Genomic DNA, 19,055 nt, shown 5'->3' on the forward strand with positions numbered 1-19,055 from the left:
GCTCACTTTAATATAGTGTCAGACAGGGGGTGGGAACTTCCTCTTTGGCCTTCCTCTTTCCAGCAGAAGGTGGTGTTCCAGGGAGCCTTGACCAACTAGGCCCAGAAACATCGAGCCTTAGAGGAAGCCGTAGCTCTAGTGATAAAAGTCAGGGAGCAGGGACCCCGTGAAGTCAGTGTGCAGGAATTAAGGTAAAGCTCCACTCTGATTCAAGTCAAAAAATTCGCGAAAAGTGATTTTTTTACATGACCACGCCCCTTTTTGATGTGACCGTGCCCATTTTGACACAGCTGTGCCTATTTTGACCCAACTGCGCACCTTTGTAAGTGACCACAACCAATTTGACGCAACTGCGACTCTTATTTTGACCCATGGCAAATTTTTTCCATGGTGAGTTTTTGCCCCCTTTTTGCAAAAAAATGGTGAAATGCAAAAATTTGCCGTGAATTCATGCCTTCCGAAAGATTTCACTCATCACTACCCCTGTCCATTCTAAAGTGCAGATTTACTAAATTCCATTATTTAAATTTTTTTTTTTTTTTAAATTTGACTAAATTCAATTCCTCGAATATCTGACATTTACTGAAAAATCAAGCCTCGAAAATTGCGGCTTTTTTGAATCGAAGCCCCCGAAACCTCCACTTTATTGAATTGTCGCACAAAAAAACAACTTCAAAAATCCGAAAACCTCTAAAGTCTCGAGGCAAAAGAAAGAACTTCCAGGAAAGGGGAGGGACCTCTGCCATTGGCTTCTACATGAACTCGGCAAGTTGAATCTGGTAAATTGTCCAATTCAGATTTTTCCTTTTTTTTTGTTTTGATGCATTGAAAATCTAAAAAAAAATAACTTTTCAAGAAAAAAAATGCAATGGTTAGTAAATAAGCCCCAAAGTGTTTATGTATGTGACAACTTTGCACAAATTTATTATCGCGGCCACATCTTTGCTCGGTATTTTGTGATTTATTAAAAAAAATGATTGTGTAAAATCCAAAACTACCATAGAATTTAAGAGGAATTTAATTTTTAGACTTTTTCCAAGAAAACCGTTCTAGACAACTGCCAAACTGACAAAATCCTTTACAAAACGAATTCAGTGGAAGGCAAAGTGCCTAATAGGCATGAGCAAACTTTTTCACCTGCTGCTATTTTGCCTCTCATTTTTGCCAGTTTTAAAAATTATCACAAATCTGCCCTCGAATTTCACCATTTAATTTGCTTTGCTGAAAAAAAAAAATGAAAAAATGCAGAAAAACTGCCACCGTGATTAGAATTCCACCCAATGTTTTTTTTTTTCTGCCTTCACATTAACTCTAATTCATGTGGGGAAATTTCGGGGAAATTCTGCCATTTCACTAATTTTTCTAGCGTTTGTGATTTTTTTTGCCAAAGCAAAATGGGCTTCTCACTAATGCTTGAACCCCTCAGGGCATTAAAGTCCTCCCGTAGTATTTGTGTAGGGACCCATAGGGCTAACAATCCCTACAGCCTGTTCCTACCAATTCTCCTATTTGCATATGTACATTTATTGGCTCTTAGATAGGATGACCACTTCCTGCACACTGTAATATAGTGTCAGGCAGGGGGTGGGAACTTCCTCTTTGGTCATCCTCTTTCCAGCACAAGGTGGTGTTTCAGGGAGCAACCAACTGGGTCCAGAAACCAACTAGGTCCAGAAACATCAAGCCCTAGAAGATGCCAATTAGGTCCAGAAACGTCAAGCCCTAGAAGAAGCCAACTAGGTCCAGAAACAACTAGGTCCAACTAGGTCCAGACCAACTAGGTCCAGAAACATCAAGCCCTAGAAGAAGCCAACTAGGTCCAGAAACAACTAGGTCCAACTAGGTCCAGACCAACTAGGTCCAGAAACATCAAGCCCTAGAAGAAGCCAACTAGGTCCAGAAACAACTAGGTCCAACTAGGTCCAGACCAACTAGGTCCAGAAACATCAAGCCCTAGAAGAAGCCAACTAGGTCCAGAAACAACTAGGTCCAGCTAGGCCCAGACCAACTAGGTCCAGAAACATCGAGCCCTAGAAGAAGCCAATTAGGTCCAGAAACATCAAGCCCTAGAAGAAGCCAACTAGGTCCAGAAACAATTAGGTCCAACTAGGCCCAGAAACATCAAGCCCTAGAGGAAGCCATAGCTCTAGTGATAAAAGTCTGGGAGCAGGGACCCTATGAAGTCAGTGCGCAGGCTATACATTTGTAAGAGCGTGAGTTAGTTCAGGATTATTTAGAAAGAGCGGTTGTGGCTCCAACCAGGAGAATTTAATGGGAGTAGTTTTCCCAAGTCTTTGCTGCCTTAGTGAAGGACCCACAGTAGCAACAGGGAACTCCGGTATAGCTCCACTGTGATTATTTAGAAAGAGCAGTTGTGGCTCCAACCAGGAGAATTTAGTGGGGGTAGCTTTCCCAAGTCTTTGCTGCCTTAGTGAAGGGCCCGCAGTAGCAACAGGGAACTCAGGTATAGCTCCACTCTGATTATTTAGAAAGAGCAGTTGTGGCTCCAACCAGGAGAATTTAGTGGGGGTAGCTTTCTCAAGTCTTTGCTGCCTTAGTGAAGGGCCCGCAGTAGCAACAGGGAACTCAGGTATAGCTCCACTCTGATTCAAGTCAGCTGTAGGGATCTGGGCCTTTAAGAAGGCTCATTCTGTGTGTTGGAGTCAAGTCCACCTGTGCTTTGTACCATCTAGTTGGACACTGGCATACTACTAGCCAAGATAGGGTTACCCTAGAATAGATACAGAGCAAATATGACATTTTCACAAATCAAATAGTAAACCTCTAGAGAGCAAATTGGCAGTTATAACAAAGAATTATTATTATTTTTATATTTATTTTTGTATTGACCAATCAGGCTGCCAGTGTTGTAGGCCTATTGATCTGCCTGTTGTGTTATTAGATAGATCTAGGTGAATATGACTTTAGAGTTTATTTATAACAGAGTATTCCTCTAGATAATGCCGCCATTTCCCCAGAGATTACCTGCCCCACGCGGAATACTGAGCTCCGTGCTCCATAATGGCCTATTAACTGTACAGCAAATGTATAAAAGACTGTTTGGATCTAACAACATTCCATGGCTTTTACTAAACCCGTTTGGGCTCCGAAGAGGTAATATTTCTTGGGGAGGATTATGGGTAAAATAATTCTTTCATTTCTCTTCATTTTATGTAAACAAAGTTCCTTCAATTCTACTAATTCTGGTGGCAGTTTTTCATATTTATTATAAACCTATTGGGATAATTATGTATTATTTATATTATAGATAAATATTATTATCGATTATAGATAAAAGCTACCGAGTATATAAAATGATTTATTAATTGATCAACCTTTTGATTTCAGATGAGACCTGAATTACAACTAGAAAGTATTTTTATAGAGATTCAAAATTAGAAGTTTTCTATGTGTTGAGCGGATCATTCTATGGGGCTGATTTACTAATCCACGAATCCGAATCCCGAATGGGAAAAAAATCGGATTGGAAACTAACATTTTGTGACTTTTTCATATTTTTTGTGATTTTTTCGTCGCCGTCGCCACTATTTTGTGAATTGTCGCGACTTTTTCGTTGCCATTACGACTTGCGCGAATTGTCATGACTTTTCCGTTGCCGGTACGACTTGCGCGAATTGTCGCGACTTTTTCGTATTGAGTGCTAGTAAACGGTGTGCAAACCTTTCCGATTTTTTTGCGACGGCTACGAAAAAGTCGCGACAATTTGCGCAAGTCGTAACGGCTACGAAAAAGTGGTGACAATTTACAAAAAAGTCGCGATGGCGACGAAAAAAACCCAAAATACCGATCATTACGAAAAAAACGCATTCGGACGCTTTTGATTCGTTTGTGGATTAGTAAATCAGCCCCTATGTGTTTCTTTATTCACATGATTAACCAGCACTTTGGCAGATATTCCTTGTTCCGGAGAGAGTGTCACTATGAAACCCAGTGGGTGAGCTTTAGCCTATAGGATAAACCCATGTAAATAGGATTTTGTTAGGAGCCTTAAGGAATTTGTTCCCAGAATGCCTTTGGTCTATTTTGCATACATATGAGGCGGTCTCCCCAACCCGTTTGAGTTGTTTGTGTATCCCCACTCCTGGCTCTCCCTAAGCTGATCAGAAAACCCTGCACTACACTGATGAGCCCCAAGAAGGGTGAAACTGGTCTGTAGTTGGGGCAAAACCGGTCTGTGGTTTGGAATCTGAAGCTTTAGCTTCAAAAACCCAGTGGGCGAGTTTTAGCCTATAGGATAAACCTGTGTAAATGGGATCTTGTTAGGAGCCTTAAGGAATTTGTTCCCAGAATGCCTTTGGTCTATTTTGCATACATATGAGGTGGTCTCCCCAACCCTTTTGAGTTGTTTGTGAATCCCTACTCCTGGCTCTCCCTAAGCTGATCAGAAACCCTGCACTACACTGATGGGCCCCAAGAAGGGTGAAACCGGTCTGTAGTTGGGAATCTGATCAGCTATTATCCCGGCTTTTGCATTAAATATCCAGTGGGTGAGCTTTAGCCTATAGGATAAACCCATGTAAGTGGGATCTTGTTAGGAGCCTTAAGTAATTTGTTCCCAGAATCCCTTTGGTCTTTTTGTACACATATGAGGCGGTCTCCTCAACCCTTTGACTTGTTCATGAATCCCCACTCCTGGCTCTCCCTAAGCTGATCAGAAAACCCTGCACTACACTGAGGAGCCCCAAGAAGGGCGAAACTGGTCTGTAGTTGGGAATCTGATCAGCTATCATCCCGGCTTTTGCTTTAAAACCCCAGTGGATGAGCTTTAGCCTATAGGATCTAAGGATCTTTTTAGGAGCCTTAAGGAATGTGTTCCCAGAATCCCTTTGGTCTATGTCCCACTGTATAAAACATATTCATTTCTATAGAATACACATTGATCAAATGTAGAATGAAATGCAAAAATTCATGTGTTCCCTTCTACAATTATTTCTAAAAAAAACTTTTTTATTTCAATTATATTATATTATAGTTCATTCTCCACCAATTTTGATGCATTTCTATCTAGAGCCATCTAGTGGTCATCTTAGTATAGCAAACAACGTTTAAAAGTGAATGTTGACTTCACGTAAGATGACCACTAGATGGCTCTGGGAATTTAGTTAACGTGTGGGTTTCTCGACATCTGCTGTTGTATTACCGCACTGTATCATTTTTCTGCTGGAAATACCCTCATGTCTACTAATTTCAGTATTTCATTTGGTTTTTAAAGTTTTATTTTGAAATTATTTTCAGTTTTATGTTCTGACAAAGAGAATACAAAAGTGTGATATGGAAAATAATTGAAATGAAGTCTGCAGGTTATGAACCGAATCCCGGATTTGGTTCGGGACTCGGGCCGAATCCAGGCCTTTTTTTTGAAGGATTCAGTTTCAGCCGAACCCAAAAAAGTGGGTTCGGTGCATCCCTAATGGTACAAGCAGAAGGAAAGGCAAAATCACTGGGGGTGCCAAAGTTAAAGGGATACCTAGGTCATCAGCCATAGAGAAGCTTGAAATCTGCCCTGTTTGTTTTGATCATCCTCCCTAGTCACCCACTATGGTCAGTTTCAGTAAGATATTGATCTGGTGGGAGGGGAGGAAACCCACACAAACATGGTGAGAACATGTAGATGGGCTCCTGGTTGGAACGGAGGCTCCAAGAGTGCGAGGCACCAAATGTAACCAAATTACCACCGCAGCTGGGACTGCATGCAACCCATAAAAAGTCAAAGAATAAACACCTTGAGTTTTTAGAAAAGTTGGTGGTTAAAAAAAAGTTGGGTCGATAAAAGATAGACATCCATCACATTCAACCATAATGCCTATATATAACCTGCCTAACTGCTAGTTGATCCAGAGGAAGGTTAAAACCCCATCTGAAGCCTCTCTAATTTGCCTCAAAGGTAGAAAAATTCCTTCCTGACCCCAAGGTGGCAATCAGACCAGTCCCTGGGGCAACTTGTACTAAGAGCTACTTCTCCTAACCCTGTTGTCCCTCACTTGCTAAACAGCCATCCAGCCCCTTCTTGTCCCTATCAAAACCTTTCTGAATATTCAGATGGAACCTCCTTTCTTCTAATCGGAATGGGTGCCCTCGTGTCTGCTGGAAGGACCTACTGGTAAATTTTGATTATTACTATTATTATATACTATTATATTATTGTTATGTAAAAGAAGCTCTTTGAATTTTGCCAATTCTGCTGGTAGTTTTTTCATATACATTATGAACCTACTGGAATAATTATTGATCTTTCATACAATATATATTTTTTCTTTATTTCTATATCTCCAGTTGGCTTCAGTTGGCTTCAGTTGACTTCCTAATCCCTATGATTAAGTTTTTGGAAACACAAAACGCATAAGGATTGTGAAGAACCACGGCCATTGGTATTCTCTGTCTGCGCCCATTCAAGAAGTTTGCGCCCATCTTAATCCAACAAAAAAAGCGAATCTGATGTTCCAATAACCTTCTCAACAAGTCAAGATAAGTGGATATCATAAGCTTCGCATCAGCAGAAGAACTGTTGAGACACTTAATGGAAAGATATAACAGATCTGGGAATGGCCATTGAGACAAGGGCATTCATGTGAGGTCAACGTCCAATCATAGACAATTTATGGCCCAATATGGCAGTCACTATGGGGCACTATAGGCCCCATTGACCTAATAGGGAACGATGGATGATCCCTTATAGATTGTGTTGTGTTTTTACACTTTCATCATTAACTTTGAATGGAACCATTGGGGAGTTCCATGCCGCCATGATCTTTGGAGACTTGACTTCAGTAGATTGAGTGGAGTCCATGTGTGTAATGGCTTACAGAGCGGTCACGCTGACCTGTATCTGCTTTTACCTTTTTTATCTGAGCACACTTTTGAATTGGGACACCGTGATTCAGAAGAACTACAACTATTTATTTGTTTTCTTATATTCAGATGTTATTTTGTAGCTTTATGGCACGGTGCTATGCATTCCATATAGTAGATCCCATATGCTTCAACCTTTAAGATCAATTTTGCTATTTTTTTGGTAGGTATATATTGGGGGGGGAACTTGTACTTGATCCCAACTAAGATATAATTACCCCTTATTGGGGCAGAACAGCCCTATTGGGTTTATTTAATGGTTAAATGATTCCCTTTTCTCTGTAATAATAAAACAGTACCTGTACTTGATCCCAACTAAGATATAATTACCCCTTATTGGGGCAGAACAGCCCTATTGGGTTTATTTCATGGTTAAATGATTCCCTTTTCTCTGTAATAATAAAACAGTACCTGTACTTGATCCCAACTAAGATATAATTACCCCTTATTGGGGGCAAAACAGCCCTATTGGGTTTATTTCATGGTTAAATGATTCCCTTTTCTCTGTAATAATAAAACAGTACCTGTACTTGATCCCAACTAAGATATAATTACCCCTTATTGGGGCAGAACAGCCCTATTGGGTTTATTTAATGGTTAAATGATTCCCTTTTCTCTGTAATAATAAAACAGTACCTGTACTTGATCCCAACTAAGATATAATTACCCCTTATTGGGGCAGAACAGCCCTATTGGGTTTATTTAATGGTTAAATGATTCCCTTTTCTCTGTAATAATAAAACAGTACCTGTACTTGATCCCAACTAAGATATAATTACCCCTTATTGGGGCAGAACAGCCCTATTGGGTTTATTTAATGGTTAAATGATTCCCTTTTCTCTGTAATAACCCTTGGTCCCGAGCATTCTGGATAACGGGTCCTATACCTGTATATTGTTTTTTATCAAGGAAGAATAGTTATAGTAAATCATTTATTTTCCAATAACCAAATGTATGATGAAGCCACTTAGACTACTCTTTGTGTTCTTGCCTTCCTCCAGTTCTGCTGTAAGTGGCATTGTGGTGACAACCCAAGGACTGGTCCAATGTTCTTCTGCCTTCCAGTCAGTTCTGAGCTCCGTTGTGGTCTCTTGTGTTCAACTGCACAACTCCCAACAGGCCTTTCCATAGGACCACTACCTATTCTCTTGGTTCACAGTGATGCGTCAGTAACATTAGTGCTCCAGTCTACTGGGTCTTTGATCCACCACCATGTAAACCCTACATTTTCCTACCATGTATATAAGTTGGGCACGTCTCCCCCACCCAAACCCCACCATTAGTGATGAGCGAATCTGTCCCATTTCGCCATAAAATTTGCGAAACAGCTAGAAAATTCGCATTTGTCGCGCCCGCGTCTTTTTTTTTTTTTTTTTGTAGCTGGCGCTTTTTTTTTACATTACCGCGCCCATTTTTGACGCAACCGTGCCCAAGTTGACGCGCAATTTGTTTCCGCAGGTAAATTTTCACGGAAGTTTCACAAAACAATTCACCACTGGCGAAATACGGAAATTCGCTGCGAATCCATTCCTGGCGAAAAAATTCGCTCATCACTACCCACCATTTTCCTAAAACAAATAACAGCTTTCACCCGGCGGCCATTTTCCCTCTCACACATCTGCAAACAGCACCTGTGCGCAGTAAAGTTCATGGAATGAAGAATGCAGGCTTACACGGGCAGAACTTACTTTCATAAAAAGTCCTGCTTGGACTGTGCCCTGTAACAGTTAAACTGAGCTCAGGACAATTCGGGACGTGTTTCTCCAACAGCGGGCACAGCTAGAGCAGAGTTTCTATGGAAACCAGCAGTGCCATCTCTTCATTGGCTGATAGACTGGGGGGTTCTGAGTTGATAAGAACTGAGCATGCTCAGTAGCCAAGAGCCAAAGGCAATACCTAAGGGAGGGGCCGAGTGGGATAGAGGAGGAGAAGGAACCCTAAGTGATTTAGGGGGTGCTGCAGCCTTACTATTAACCTGTTAACAACCGGAGTGGCAGCTATAAAAAGATTTCAAAGAGACTGTTCACTGATTTTTCACCATGATAAAAATGCCAAGAAAGTGCACTTTGACCCCAATGTATTTTGTAGGGATGCACCGAAACCACTTTTTTTGGTTCGGCCGAACCCCCCCCTGACAGATTCGGCCCGAATCCCAAACCAAATCCAAATCCCAATAAGCATATGCTATCAGGGAGGGTTAAAAAATCCCCCCCCCTAACATTTAACCCTTCTGTTTTATTATTACAGAGAAAAGGGAATAATTTAACCATTAAATAAACCCAATAGGGTGGTGGTGGTGGGAAAATTTGCCCATAGGCAGTTACCCATAGCAACCAATCAGTGATTGGCTTTTTTCAGCCAGCTGCAGGTAGAACAATGAATGCAACAATTTGATTGGTTGCCATAGGTTACTGCCCATGGGCGAATTTGCCCAGTGTTAATAAATGACCCCCACTGTGTAAAAATGCCCACTAAATCCAAAGTATTTTGCACAGAAAAAGTTGCGGAAAAACCCCCTCGGACTTGCCAAGATTCGCTCATCGCTAGCTATCGGCCATTTTGCTTTGAAAAGAAGACGAGCAGTTAAATGAATATGCCGCCACGGCCAGTCATATTGGCACCACCTTGGCACTTTTTCAAATACCTCACAAATAAATCAGCTGCAAAACGTTGCAGCAAAGTCGTGAAAACCGCAACTTTTTGCAACTTTGTCGCCAGATAACCACGACTTATTTCAATTGGCACGCAAAAACCAGCGTAAAAAATTGTCAAAAATCTCTAAAAACCACAAAGCAAAGAGAGATCTTCCAGTTGTAAATGGGACATCTGCCATTGACGTCTACATGATCTCCACAGGGTTTATATGGGATAGTTTTGAATTCAGAATTGTCGTATTTTTGTCGCATAATAAATCTTGGAAAAGTTCCAACTTTTTGGGGCTTTCCCAACCTGAAAAAGTTGTCGCTTAGTAAATGCCCCCTTAAGAGTACCGACATTGCCATTCTGTCCAGAACTCATTCAGGTCTGAATACGTTACGGTTGGCAAAATTATTGACCTCCTAGACTTAATATTTGGATAGAGTAAGTGAAATCAAGTGCTTCCTATAGCCACCAATGGGCTTTTGGCATTCTTTGCCCATGACTTAATGAGGGCAGTGCACTATGTGTCGCCGGCCTAAGAGAATAAAACTCCTTACCAAGAATATTTAATGGGATATCTGGTAGGGATGCACCAAACCCAGTTTTTCAGGTTCGGCCGAACCCCCGAATCCATCGTGAAGGGATTCGGCCGAACACCGAACCTAATTTACATATGCTAATTAGGATTTGGAAGGGTTAAATGTCACGTCCATGTTCACGTGGCGACATTTAACCCTTCCAAATCCCAATTATGCTTATACTAATTAGGATTCGATTGATCCAGGAGCTTGGATTTGGCCGAATTTGAACCCTGCTGAAAAAAGGCCAAATACCGGACCGAATCGTGGATTTGGTGCATCCCTAATATCCGGTTCATGATATACAGCATAAAGTAGAATTAAGTCTAAAGCAACGGGACATTTCTCGAAAACTTTTCACCGAAGAACCGTAGAAGCCTCTCGGATGAGTTGTGAAACGTTGTCAAGGAAACTCAGAGAAGTCCACTTAATTCTACTTGGTACAATGAACTGGAGTCTTTATAGGGGGGGTTACAACTGATACAGACATTATATATGCCAACGACTTTATAATTACCATCCGCTGTTTCCTTGCCCCTAGACAATGCAAGAATGGAACCAGACTATAATCACAGAATTGTTCCTGGTCGGTTTCGGAGACCTTCACAGATCCAAATATTTCTTCTTCTGCATGTTCTTCCTCCTCTACCTCGTGGCTTTAAAGGGGAACCTTCTTGTCATTACCTTGGTCATTATCAACGAAGCTCTTCATCTGCCCATGTATTTCTTCCTCAGCCAACTGTCTTTATCTGAGATCATATTCACGTCCAACATGGTGCCCACCATTCTCCGACTGATATTGTCTGGGGGAGGAAACATGTCGGTATCGGGGTGCAAGATCCAGTTCTTTGCCTTGTGTGTCCCGACTCTTACACAATGTTTGCTCCTGGCTGCCATGTCCTTTGATCGCTATGTGGCAATTTGTAATCCTCTGCATTATACGTCTATTATGACCTTCAAGTTGCAGCTATGGGTGGCCATCTTCTGTTGGGTTTGTGGCTTCTCAGCTTGTGTCCTTGTCATTGTGTTTATATATCAACTTCAGTTCTGTCGTTCCAACGTCATCAACCATTTCGCCTGTGACATTGGTCCCGTCATGGAGATTTCCTGCTCAGATACTTCCAGAATGGAACTGGTCACCTCTTTGGTCTCTACGGTTTCTATTGCTTTCCCATTTCTGTTCATTATCGGCAGTTACATCTCCATCATCCTCACCATCCTCAGGATCCCCTCGAGCTTTGGGAGACAAAAAGCCTTCTCCACTTGCAGCTCCCACCTGGCCGTGGTGTGTATGTACTACGGGACCCTAGTAGCACTTTATATCTACCCATTCGGGAAGCATTCGGCCAATGCCAAGTTTATATTCATATTATACACCTCGGTGACCCCATTGTTCAACCCCATTATTTACAGCTTGAGAAATCAGGATATTAAAAGAGCCATACGGAAATTGGTTTCTATTTGTAAGAAAAAGATTGACGTCTAGATGTGATAATAGGATAAAGGGGCTCATATGCAACGTGTAGACCCTCTTTCTAGCAACTTTGCATTCATAATTAGCGATAAGCGAATTTTTTTTGCCAGGCATAGATTCGCAGCGAATTTCCGCATTTCGCCATTGGCGAATTGTTTTGCAAAACTTCTGTGAAAATTCACTGTGGAAATATTCATTGCACTATTTTTTTGTTGTTGTGCATCAAAAAAGGGTGCGGTCGCAGGAAAAAAAAAGGTGTGGTCGAGGGAAAAAGGCGCAGTCACGGCAAAAAGGCGCAAAATTGGGCTCGGTTGTGTAAAAAAAATGCAGGCGACAAAAAAATAGCCGCGGGCGACAAAAAAGTGAAAACTTCCGGGAAAATTTGCCGCAGAAATATTCGTGGTGCAGGTTTTTTTTGCCATTGACAAATTGTTTTGTAAAACTTCATTGAAAATTTGCTGCGTAAATCTTTGTTGCGCAGATTTTTTTTGTTGTGCATCAAAAAAGATGGCACAAAAAGACGCGGTCACAGCAAAAAGGCATGGTCACGTCATAATTGGGCACACTCACGTCAAAATTGGGCGCAGTCGTGTCAAAAAACACAGGTGACAAAAAAATGCCCAACAAATGCGTTTCGCAAATTTTTGCGCTGTTTCACAAATTTCACGCCATTTCGTGAATTTTCTTGCCATTTCACAAATTTTTTGCCGTTTCAGAATTTTTGGCACTGTTTCGTGAATTTTCTTGCCATTTCACAAATTTTTTGCCGTTTCGGAATTTTTGGCACTGTTTCGTGAATTTTCTTGCCATTTCACAAATTTTTTGCCGTTTCGGAATTTTTGGCACTGTTTCGTGAATTTTCTTGCTGTTTCACCAATTTTTCGCCATTTCACAAATTTTGCGCCGTTTCGTTCATTTTCTGGCTGTTTCCTGAATTTTATGGCGAAGCGAAATGGCACAGATTCGCTCATCACTATTCATAATTCACCATTTACTAAATATATTTATAAAATGCATTGACAATTACTTTTTGGACCACGGGTTGGTGGGCTGGGAGTGTGTGAAGTTTGAAAATTTGTTTTTTCATTGTATAAATTCAAATTAAACTTGTTCATTGTTGTATTTATAAAAAGGCCTGATACTGCTGTTATTGGTTGTACAGAAATTTCGAGTCTACATTTTGAAAATCACACATTTTTCTACTTGAAAGCATGGTTGAAACTCAAAAAATTCAATATATTTTGGCCCAATCAGATCCTACCAACCCTAAAGCACTAGGATAAAAGGAATGAAATAAGCCCCTTGCACAATGGCACGTAACTTATGTCAATGAAATCAAATGGACCAGGTCACTTTAATGGTTTGTGTGCAAGGAACGAGGAAGTGTGTATGTCATAAACAGGGTTCAGGTGTAGGATCCCTTATCTGGAAACCCATTATCCAGAAAGTTCTGATTTACGGAAAGGCCATCTCCAAAGACTCCATTATAAGCAAATAATTCTAATTTCTGAAAATGATTTTCTTTTTCCCTGTAATAATAAAACAGTACCTGTACTTGATCCCAACTAAGATATAATTACCCCTTATTGGGGCAGAACAGCCCTATTGGGTTTATTTCATGGTTAAATGATTCCCTTTTCTCTGTAATAATAAAACAGTACCTGTACTTGATCCCAACTAAGATATAATTACCCCTTATTGGGGGCAGAACAGCCCTATTGGGTTTATTTCATGGTTAAATGATTCCCTTTTCTCTGTAATAATAAAACAGTACCTGTACTTGATCCCAACTAAGATATAATTACCCCTTATTGGGGCAGAACAGCCCTATTGGGTTTATTTCATGGTTAAATGATTCCCTTTTCTCTGTAATAATAAAACAGTACCTGTACTTGATCCCAACTAAGATATAATTACCCCTTATTGGGGCAGAACAGCCCTATTGGGTTTATTTCATGGTTAAATGATTCCCTTTTCTCTGTAATAATAAAACAGTACCTGTACTTGATCCCAACTAAGATATAATTACCCCTTCTTGGGGCAGAACAGCCCTATTGGGTTTATTTCATGGTTAAATGATTCCCTTTTCTCTGTAATAATAAAACAGTACCTGTACTTGATCCCAACTAAGATATAATTACCCCTTATTGGGGGCAGAACAGCCCTATTGGGTTTATTTAATGGTTAAATGATTCCCTTTTCTCTGTAATAATAAAACAGTACCTGTACTTGATCCCAACTAAGATATAATTACCCCTTATTGGGGCAGAACAGCCCTATTGGGTTTATTTAATGGTTAAATGATTCCCTTTTCTCTGTAATAATAAAACAGTACCTGTACTTGATCCCAACTAAGATATAATTACCCCTTATTGGGGCAGAACAGCCCTATTGGGTTTATTTAATGGTTAAATGATTCCCTTTTCTCTGTAATAATAAAACAGTACCTGTACTTGATCCCAACTAAGATATAATTACCCCTTATTGGGGCAGAACAGCCCTATTGGGTTTATTTAATGGTTAAATGATTCCCTTTTCTCTGTAATAATAAAACAGTACCTGTACTTGATCCCAACTAAGATATAATGCTTCTTCTTTTGCAGACTGTATGGGCACTAGAGGGAAAAACCTGATTGGTTCTAGCCGGATTGGGATCCACAACCTTTGTATCAGAACCCAAAAATGAGTTATCGACAAGGCGTCTTTAGCTATAGATATCGTTTTTAATAGGGTATGCATTTAATGATTAAATTAGGCATTTATTATGTTCCATTATGGTCTGTAACACTCTGTTACTGGAATAAACTTTAATGGAGACAAAAAAATTGGAAATTAAAATGAATACAGAAGATCTGAGCTTAATCAATATTTATGGACCCCAGACAACGGCAGGAAGGAAAAAAACGTTATGTAGAGGTGAGTCTATACTTCATATGTGTGGCTCTTCAGTTAGGAAAGTTCAGGAGTTATGTTTGATATAATATATGTTAAACCTGCCATTATTTTTGGGATGGAGCAAAATATTGGGGGGTTTTCTGACCAATTAGCACTTTTAGTTGAATATGACAGATTGGAGATTCCAGAAGAATATGGAGATGGGAAGCAAAGGAGGAAGCAAAGAAGGGTTTCAGTCCACTAATCTGTTAAAAGGGAATGTAAAAGACAATGGAATTAATAGAATAAATAAATTGGAATCCTGTATTTCAGAAGGGGCGGGGTGGTGGGTAAAATTGCCCAACTGAAGAACAAAATAAAGCAGAATCAGTATTACTGATAAGAGTCTCTGGAGAACCTTCTGGAGAACCTTCTGGAGAGAGATTTTGGAATAAGAATCTCCCAGATAGCTGGAGCAGGATCTCATTGGGGTCTCATTGACTTCCAGGGTAAAAAGCAACAAACATCAAACAAGGCAATACTGGAGGGTTGTGGGATCCTACTGATTTGGAAACGTGGAAAGGTAAATAATGAAGATATTTATGGAGATAAGCTCAAGCCCTGAGACCAATGATTTAGAAGTATGATGTAAGGCTTACAATAAGTCTACAGAAAAAAAGACTCCGGGACCAGATTGTGTTCTGGTTCTCTGGTCAACAGTAAGAATTGGGGCCTTCTGAAGATTGGAGGTTGAGCCTAAATGATGAGGCTTCTTCATTATTGTCTCTCCGGTTAATATTCTTTAATATTCTTTAATGTAATTGTGTTCTGGTTCTCTGGTCAACAGTAAGAAGTTGGAGTCTTCTGCAGATTGGAGGTAGAGGCTAAATGATGAGGCTTCTTCATTGTTGTCTCACTGGTTAATATTCTTTAATGTAATTGTGTTCTGGTTCTCTGGTCAACAGTAAGAAGTTGGGGCCTTCTGAAGATTGGAGGTTGAGGTTAAACGATGAGGCTTCTTCATTGTTGTCTCTCCGGTTAATATTTTTTAATATTTGAATGCATTTCAAAGGAAAATCAACGTATAAGCCAATTGTGAATTTTCAGTTTCCAAATTGGAACAAGTCTCTGCATTGCTTACCCATTGTAAAATATGGAAAATATTAACCCATAGGGCATCCTCTCTTGTGAAACGGTTAGTAGACATGACTGAATATTGTCTTACGCTTAACTATATTACAATTGCTTATTGCTCTCCTTATATCCTGATTTCTCAAGCTATAGATAATGGGGTTGAACAAGGGAGTGACCAGAGAGTATAGTAAGGAGAGAACCTTATTTGCATTCATGGAATGTTCTCCAGTTGGGACAATATAAATGGTTGTCAATGTGCCGTAATACATAGAGACGACAATCAGATGGGAGCTGCAGGTGGAGAAGGCTTTCTGTCTCCCATGGTTTGAGGGGATCCTGAGGATGGTAAAAATGATGGAAATATAAGTAGCGATAATGAAGGTGAAAGGTAAAAGAACCACGGGCATAGAAACAAGGGAGGTGAGCAGTTTCACAGAGGAAGTGTCCGAGCATGAGAGTTCTAGAACTGGAGCGATGTCACAGTAGAAATGGTTAATGACGTTGGAATGACAGAATTGCAGCTTATGTAGGAATATATCAATGGGAAGGGCCAGTGTGAAACCGGAGGTCCAACAGAACATTACAATGTGCAGCTGCAGTCTGAAAGTCAACACTGACGTATAGTGAAGGGGTTTGCATATAGCCACATAGCGATCAAAGGACATGGCAGCCAATAGCAAGCACTGAGCAATGGTGGGGGCACATAAAAGATAGAACTGGGTGATGCAACCATTTACAGACATGGTCCCTCCTCCGGCCAATATGAGTCTCAGCATATTGGGCACAATATTGGAGGTGAACAAGACCTCAGACAGGGACAACTGAGTGAGAAAAAAATACATAGAAGAATGGAGGCTCTTGCAGGTAGCAACCAAGATGATCACAAGATCATTACTCATTAATGCCATAATAAAAATGATCAGAACCACGGCGAACAGGATTATGTTGAAGTTGTGAAGATCCCCAAACCCAACCAAATAAAGTTCAGTGATTAAGGTTCGATTTTCTTGAAGCATTGCCTCGTAATAATTAATCAATGATAAACATATTCTGCATCCCTAGATGAATGAATACTATATCATAAATCAATCAAGAGGAACCAAAGAAACAAACTTTGTCTACGTTGCCATATAATCTCAAGATTCTGTCCCTTATCCAACCAGATGTCACAACTTATAAACACATTATTCATTTAAAAAAAACAAAAAACCCAACCATAAGCATGAGTCCTCTATCAAAAGAAACACAGGATTTCTTGTCTCCTTTTGTCGGAGAATTTATCCTCTTGATGAATTCAGTGTGTAAGTACGTCTAATATTCTTGTTCTGACAAATAATGACCCCAACTGGGACAATACGGTTCAACTCTTCGGCTCACAGATCTACCAAATCTTGTTTGATTATTGTCCTACATCTTCAATAAATAGGCATTTGGGTCAGTAGATTTGCTGTACTGTCTGAATGAAGGTTTTGGGTCAATGAACGTTTTTGAATTAATATTTGGAAGCCACAGCTGGCCATTCCATAGTCACGGAGATCCTGCCTCCATTTTGGTAAGTTTGTTGGGACGAAACCAGAAATACGTTGTGACTGAGGATCATCGGCTCTCAACTGACAATAGAAGAATTCAGACTTTTTAGAGTCGTTGATTCAATGATTTGATTTGGGCCCATTGGGTCTAAATCAGATTTGAGTTGAATGTTTTTTAAGCCATAAATACTAAAACCTGTATTTTCTAGAATCTTCTTACGTGTCCTACACATCGGAGGTGAATGAGCTTTGCTGATTGGATTTCATAGAACACTTTTATTATATTTATTTACTCGTGGGGGGATAAACTCACAGAGCTTTGGTATCAGGGGACTAATTACATTATTTTCCCCTGGAAATGTAAATCATTTTCTATTCCTTGTTTATTATTATTTTGGTAATTGTTACTCCCTGTGGTGCCCTAAATGGGGAGTTCAGCTTTACATTTACTTCTAGTATATTATGGATTGACCTATTCTTGGTATTTTTTTACTGGTCTTTGTTATCTATTTTGTTTGTTTTTTCAGTTATTATCTGCCATTTTCCACCCTGTTTGTAGTGGGGAGGAGGGTCAGTGACCCTGACAACCAAACGAAAAGGAAACCCCATAAATGATAATTGCAAGCAGACAGGGATGTGTAAACTAATTCAGAGATGCTCACTAGTTCTCCAAGTAGTGCAAACTTGGCCTGGTAGGCTTAACTCAAGTTGATATTTTTGGGTAAGGACTATAGCCTCTGACTCAGAACCTGTTCATAAACTGCAATCAGAATTTCATACATGCACATAATGGCGCAGAATAATGATGTGAGGATCACGTGGACTTCCCTTGCATCACTGGTGACCCTGACTGCTCACCTTCTTCATTACAGCCTCCAGAAGAATTAAGAGTGTAATCAATTCCATAGTTATGTGAGCCTCTGAACATGAACCTCTTTTGTCTCAAAGAGGATTGTTCACCCTTAAGGAAAAGGAAAGGTAAAAACTAAAAACAAAAATAAGTTTTATCAGAAAGGTCTATGTAAATACAACCATAAGCATGAGTCCTCTATTAAAAGAAACACAGGATTTCATATCTCCTTTTGTGTCACAAGTTCTTCCGTGTCAGACTTCCTCTCTCAGAAAAATCCATCAGGGGGATGGGCACAATGTGCAGCTCTCTCCTCTCTCCCCCTCCCTTCTCCCTCTCCCCTCTATACTTGTTCCTCCTCTCAACTGTGCTGTGTAATCTAAGCTACCAGCAGCCAGAGCTGCAGCAGGAAGCTACGGAGATCAAGCTAAAATGGCAGCTGCTATCTTAAACAAACAGAGGGAGCCTCTACAGCTGTTACTCAGGTATGGTAAAGCTTTCTGCAGAATAAATATATATTGTTTATATATTATTATATTATTATTATTTGTGGTTTGTCAGTTATGTAGCTTTTTCTTTAGCAGATCTCCAGGTTGGAAGCCGCAACCAGGCAGTGGTTTGGATGAGAGACTGCAATATGAATAGCAGGGGAACTGAATAGAAAGATAAGGAATAAAAAGTAACAATAATAATATAATTGTAAATGTCAACACACAGAGGATTATGGGGTTCTTAATGTTTTTGGGGCTCCGTATATCTAAATGATCAAAAGAGCTTTTGGATTTCTCAAGAGAAAATATGCCTTTAACAAGGAGACAGTTTTAATTATCTTTCAATAAGAATATACCAACTGTGATCAGTAAAAAATCTTTATAAAAAATCCTTCATCGACGCTGTAGATCGTATAATAAAAAATATGTGAGAAGTTGCTTTAAATAGAAAAAGTGAGCTCTTCAGAGACAAAATGGGCAATATTGAATTGGAATAATGTTTATTACTGTGAAATAATGTGAAAAGTCTTTTCATATTAAAGGGAAACTGTACTTTGAGAATGAATATGTAACCAACAGATAACTTATATCATAATGAGTGGCCTATTAAAGAAT

At 39.9% G+C, this 19,055-nt stretch overlaps 2 protein-coding genes across 2 annotated transcripts; one reads left to right on the forward strand and one right to left on the reverse strand.

The window, feature by feature from the left end:
* The first annotated feature begins 10,632 nt into the window (after positions 1 to 10,632).
* On the forward strand, positions 10,633 to 11,574 carry LOC100491071 (olfactory receptor 5V1-like). Its single transcript, XM_002941950.1, has one exon. It carries the CDS (start codon positions 10,633 to 10,635, stop codon positions 11,572 to 11,574), a length of 942 nt encoding a protein of 313 aa, XP_002941996.1.
* Positions 11,575 to 15,632: 4,058 nt separating this feature from the next.
* On the reverse strand, positions 15,633 to 16,586 carry LOC116409590 (olfactory receptor 11A1-like). Its single transcript, XM_031898319.1, has one exon. The coding sequence runs from the start codon at positions 16,584 to 16,586 to the stop codon at positions 15,633 to 15,635; it is 954 nt and encodes a 317-aa protein (XP_031754179.1).
* Positions 16,587 to 19,055: the final 2,469 nt, after the last annotated feature.

The sequence above is a fragment of the Xenopus tropicalis genome, chromosome 3 (assembly GCF_000004195.4).
Source record: "Xenopus tropicalis strain Nigerian chromosome 3, UCB_Xtro_10.0, whole genome shotgun sequence".
Lineage (NCBI taxonomy): Eukaryota > Metazoa > Chordata > Amphibia > Anura > Pipidae > Xenopus > Xenopus tropicalis.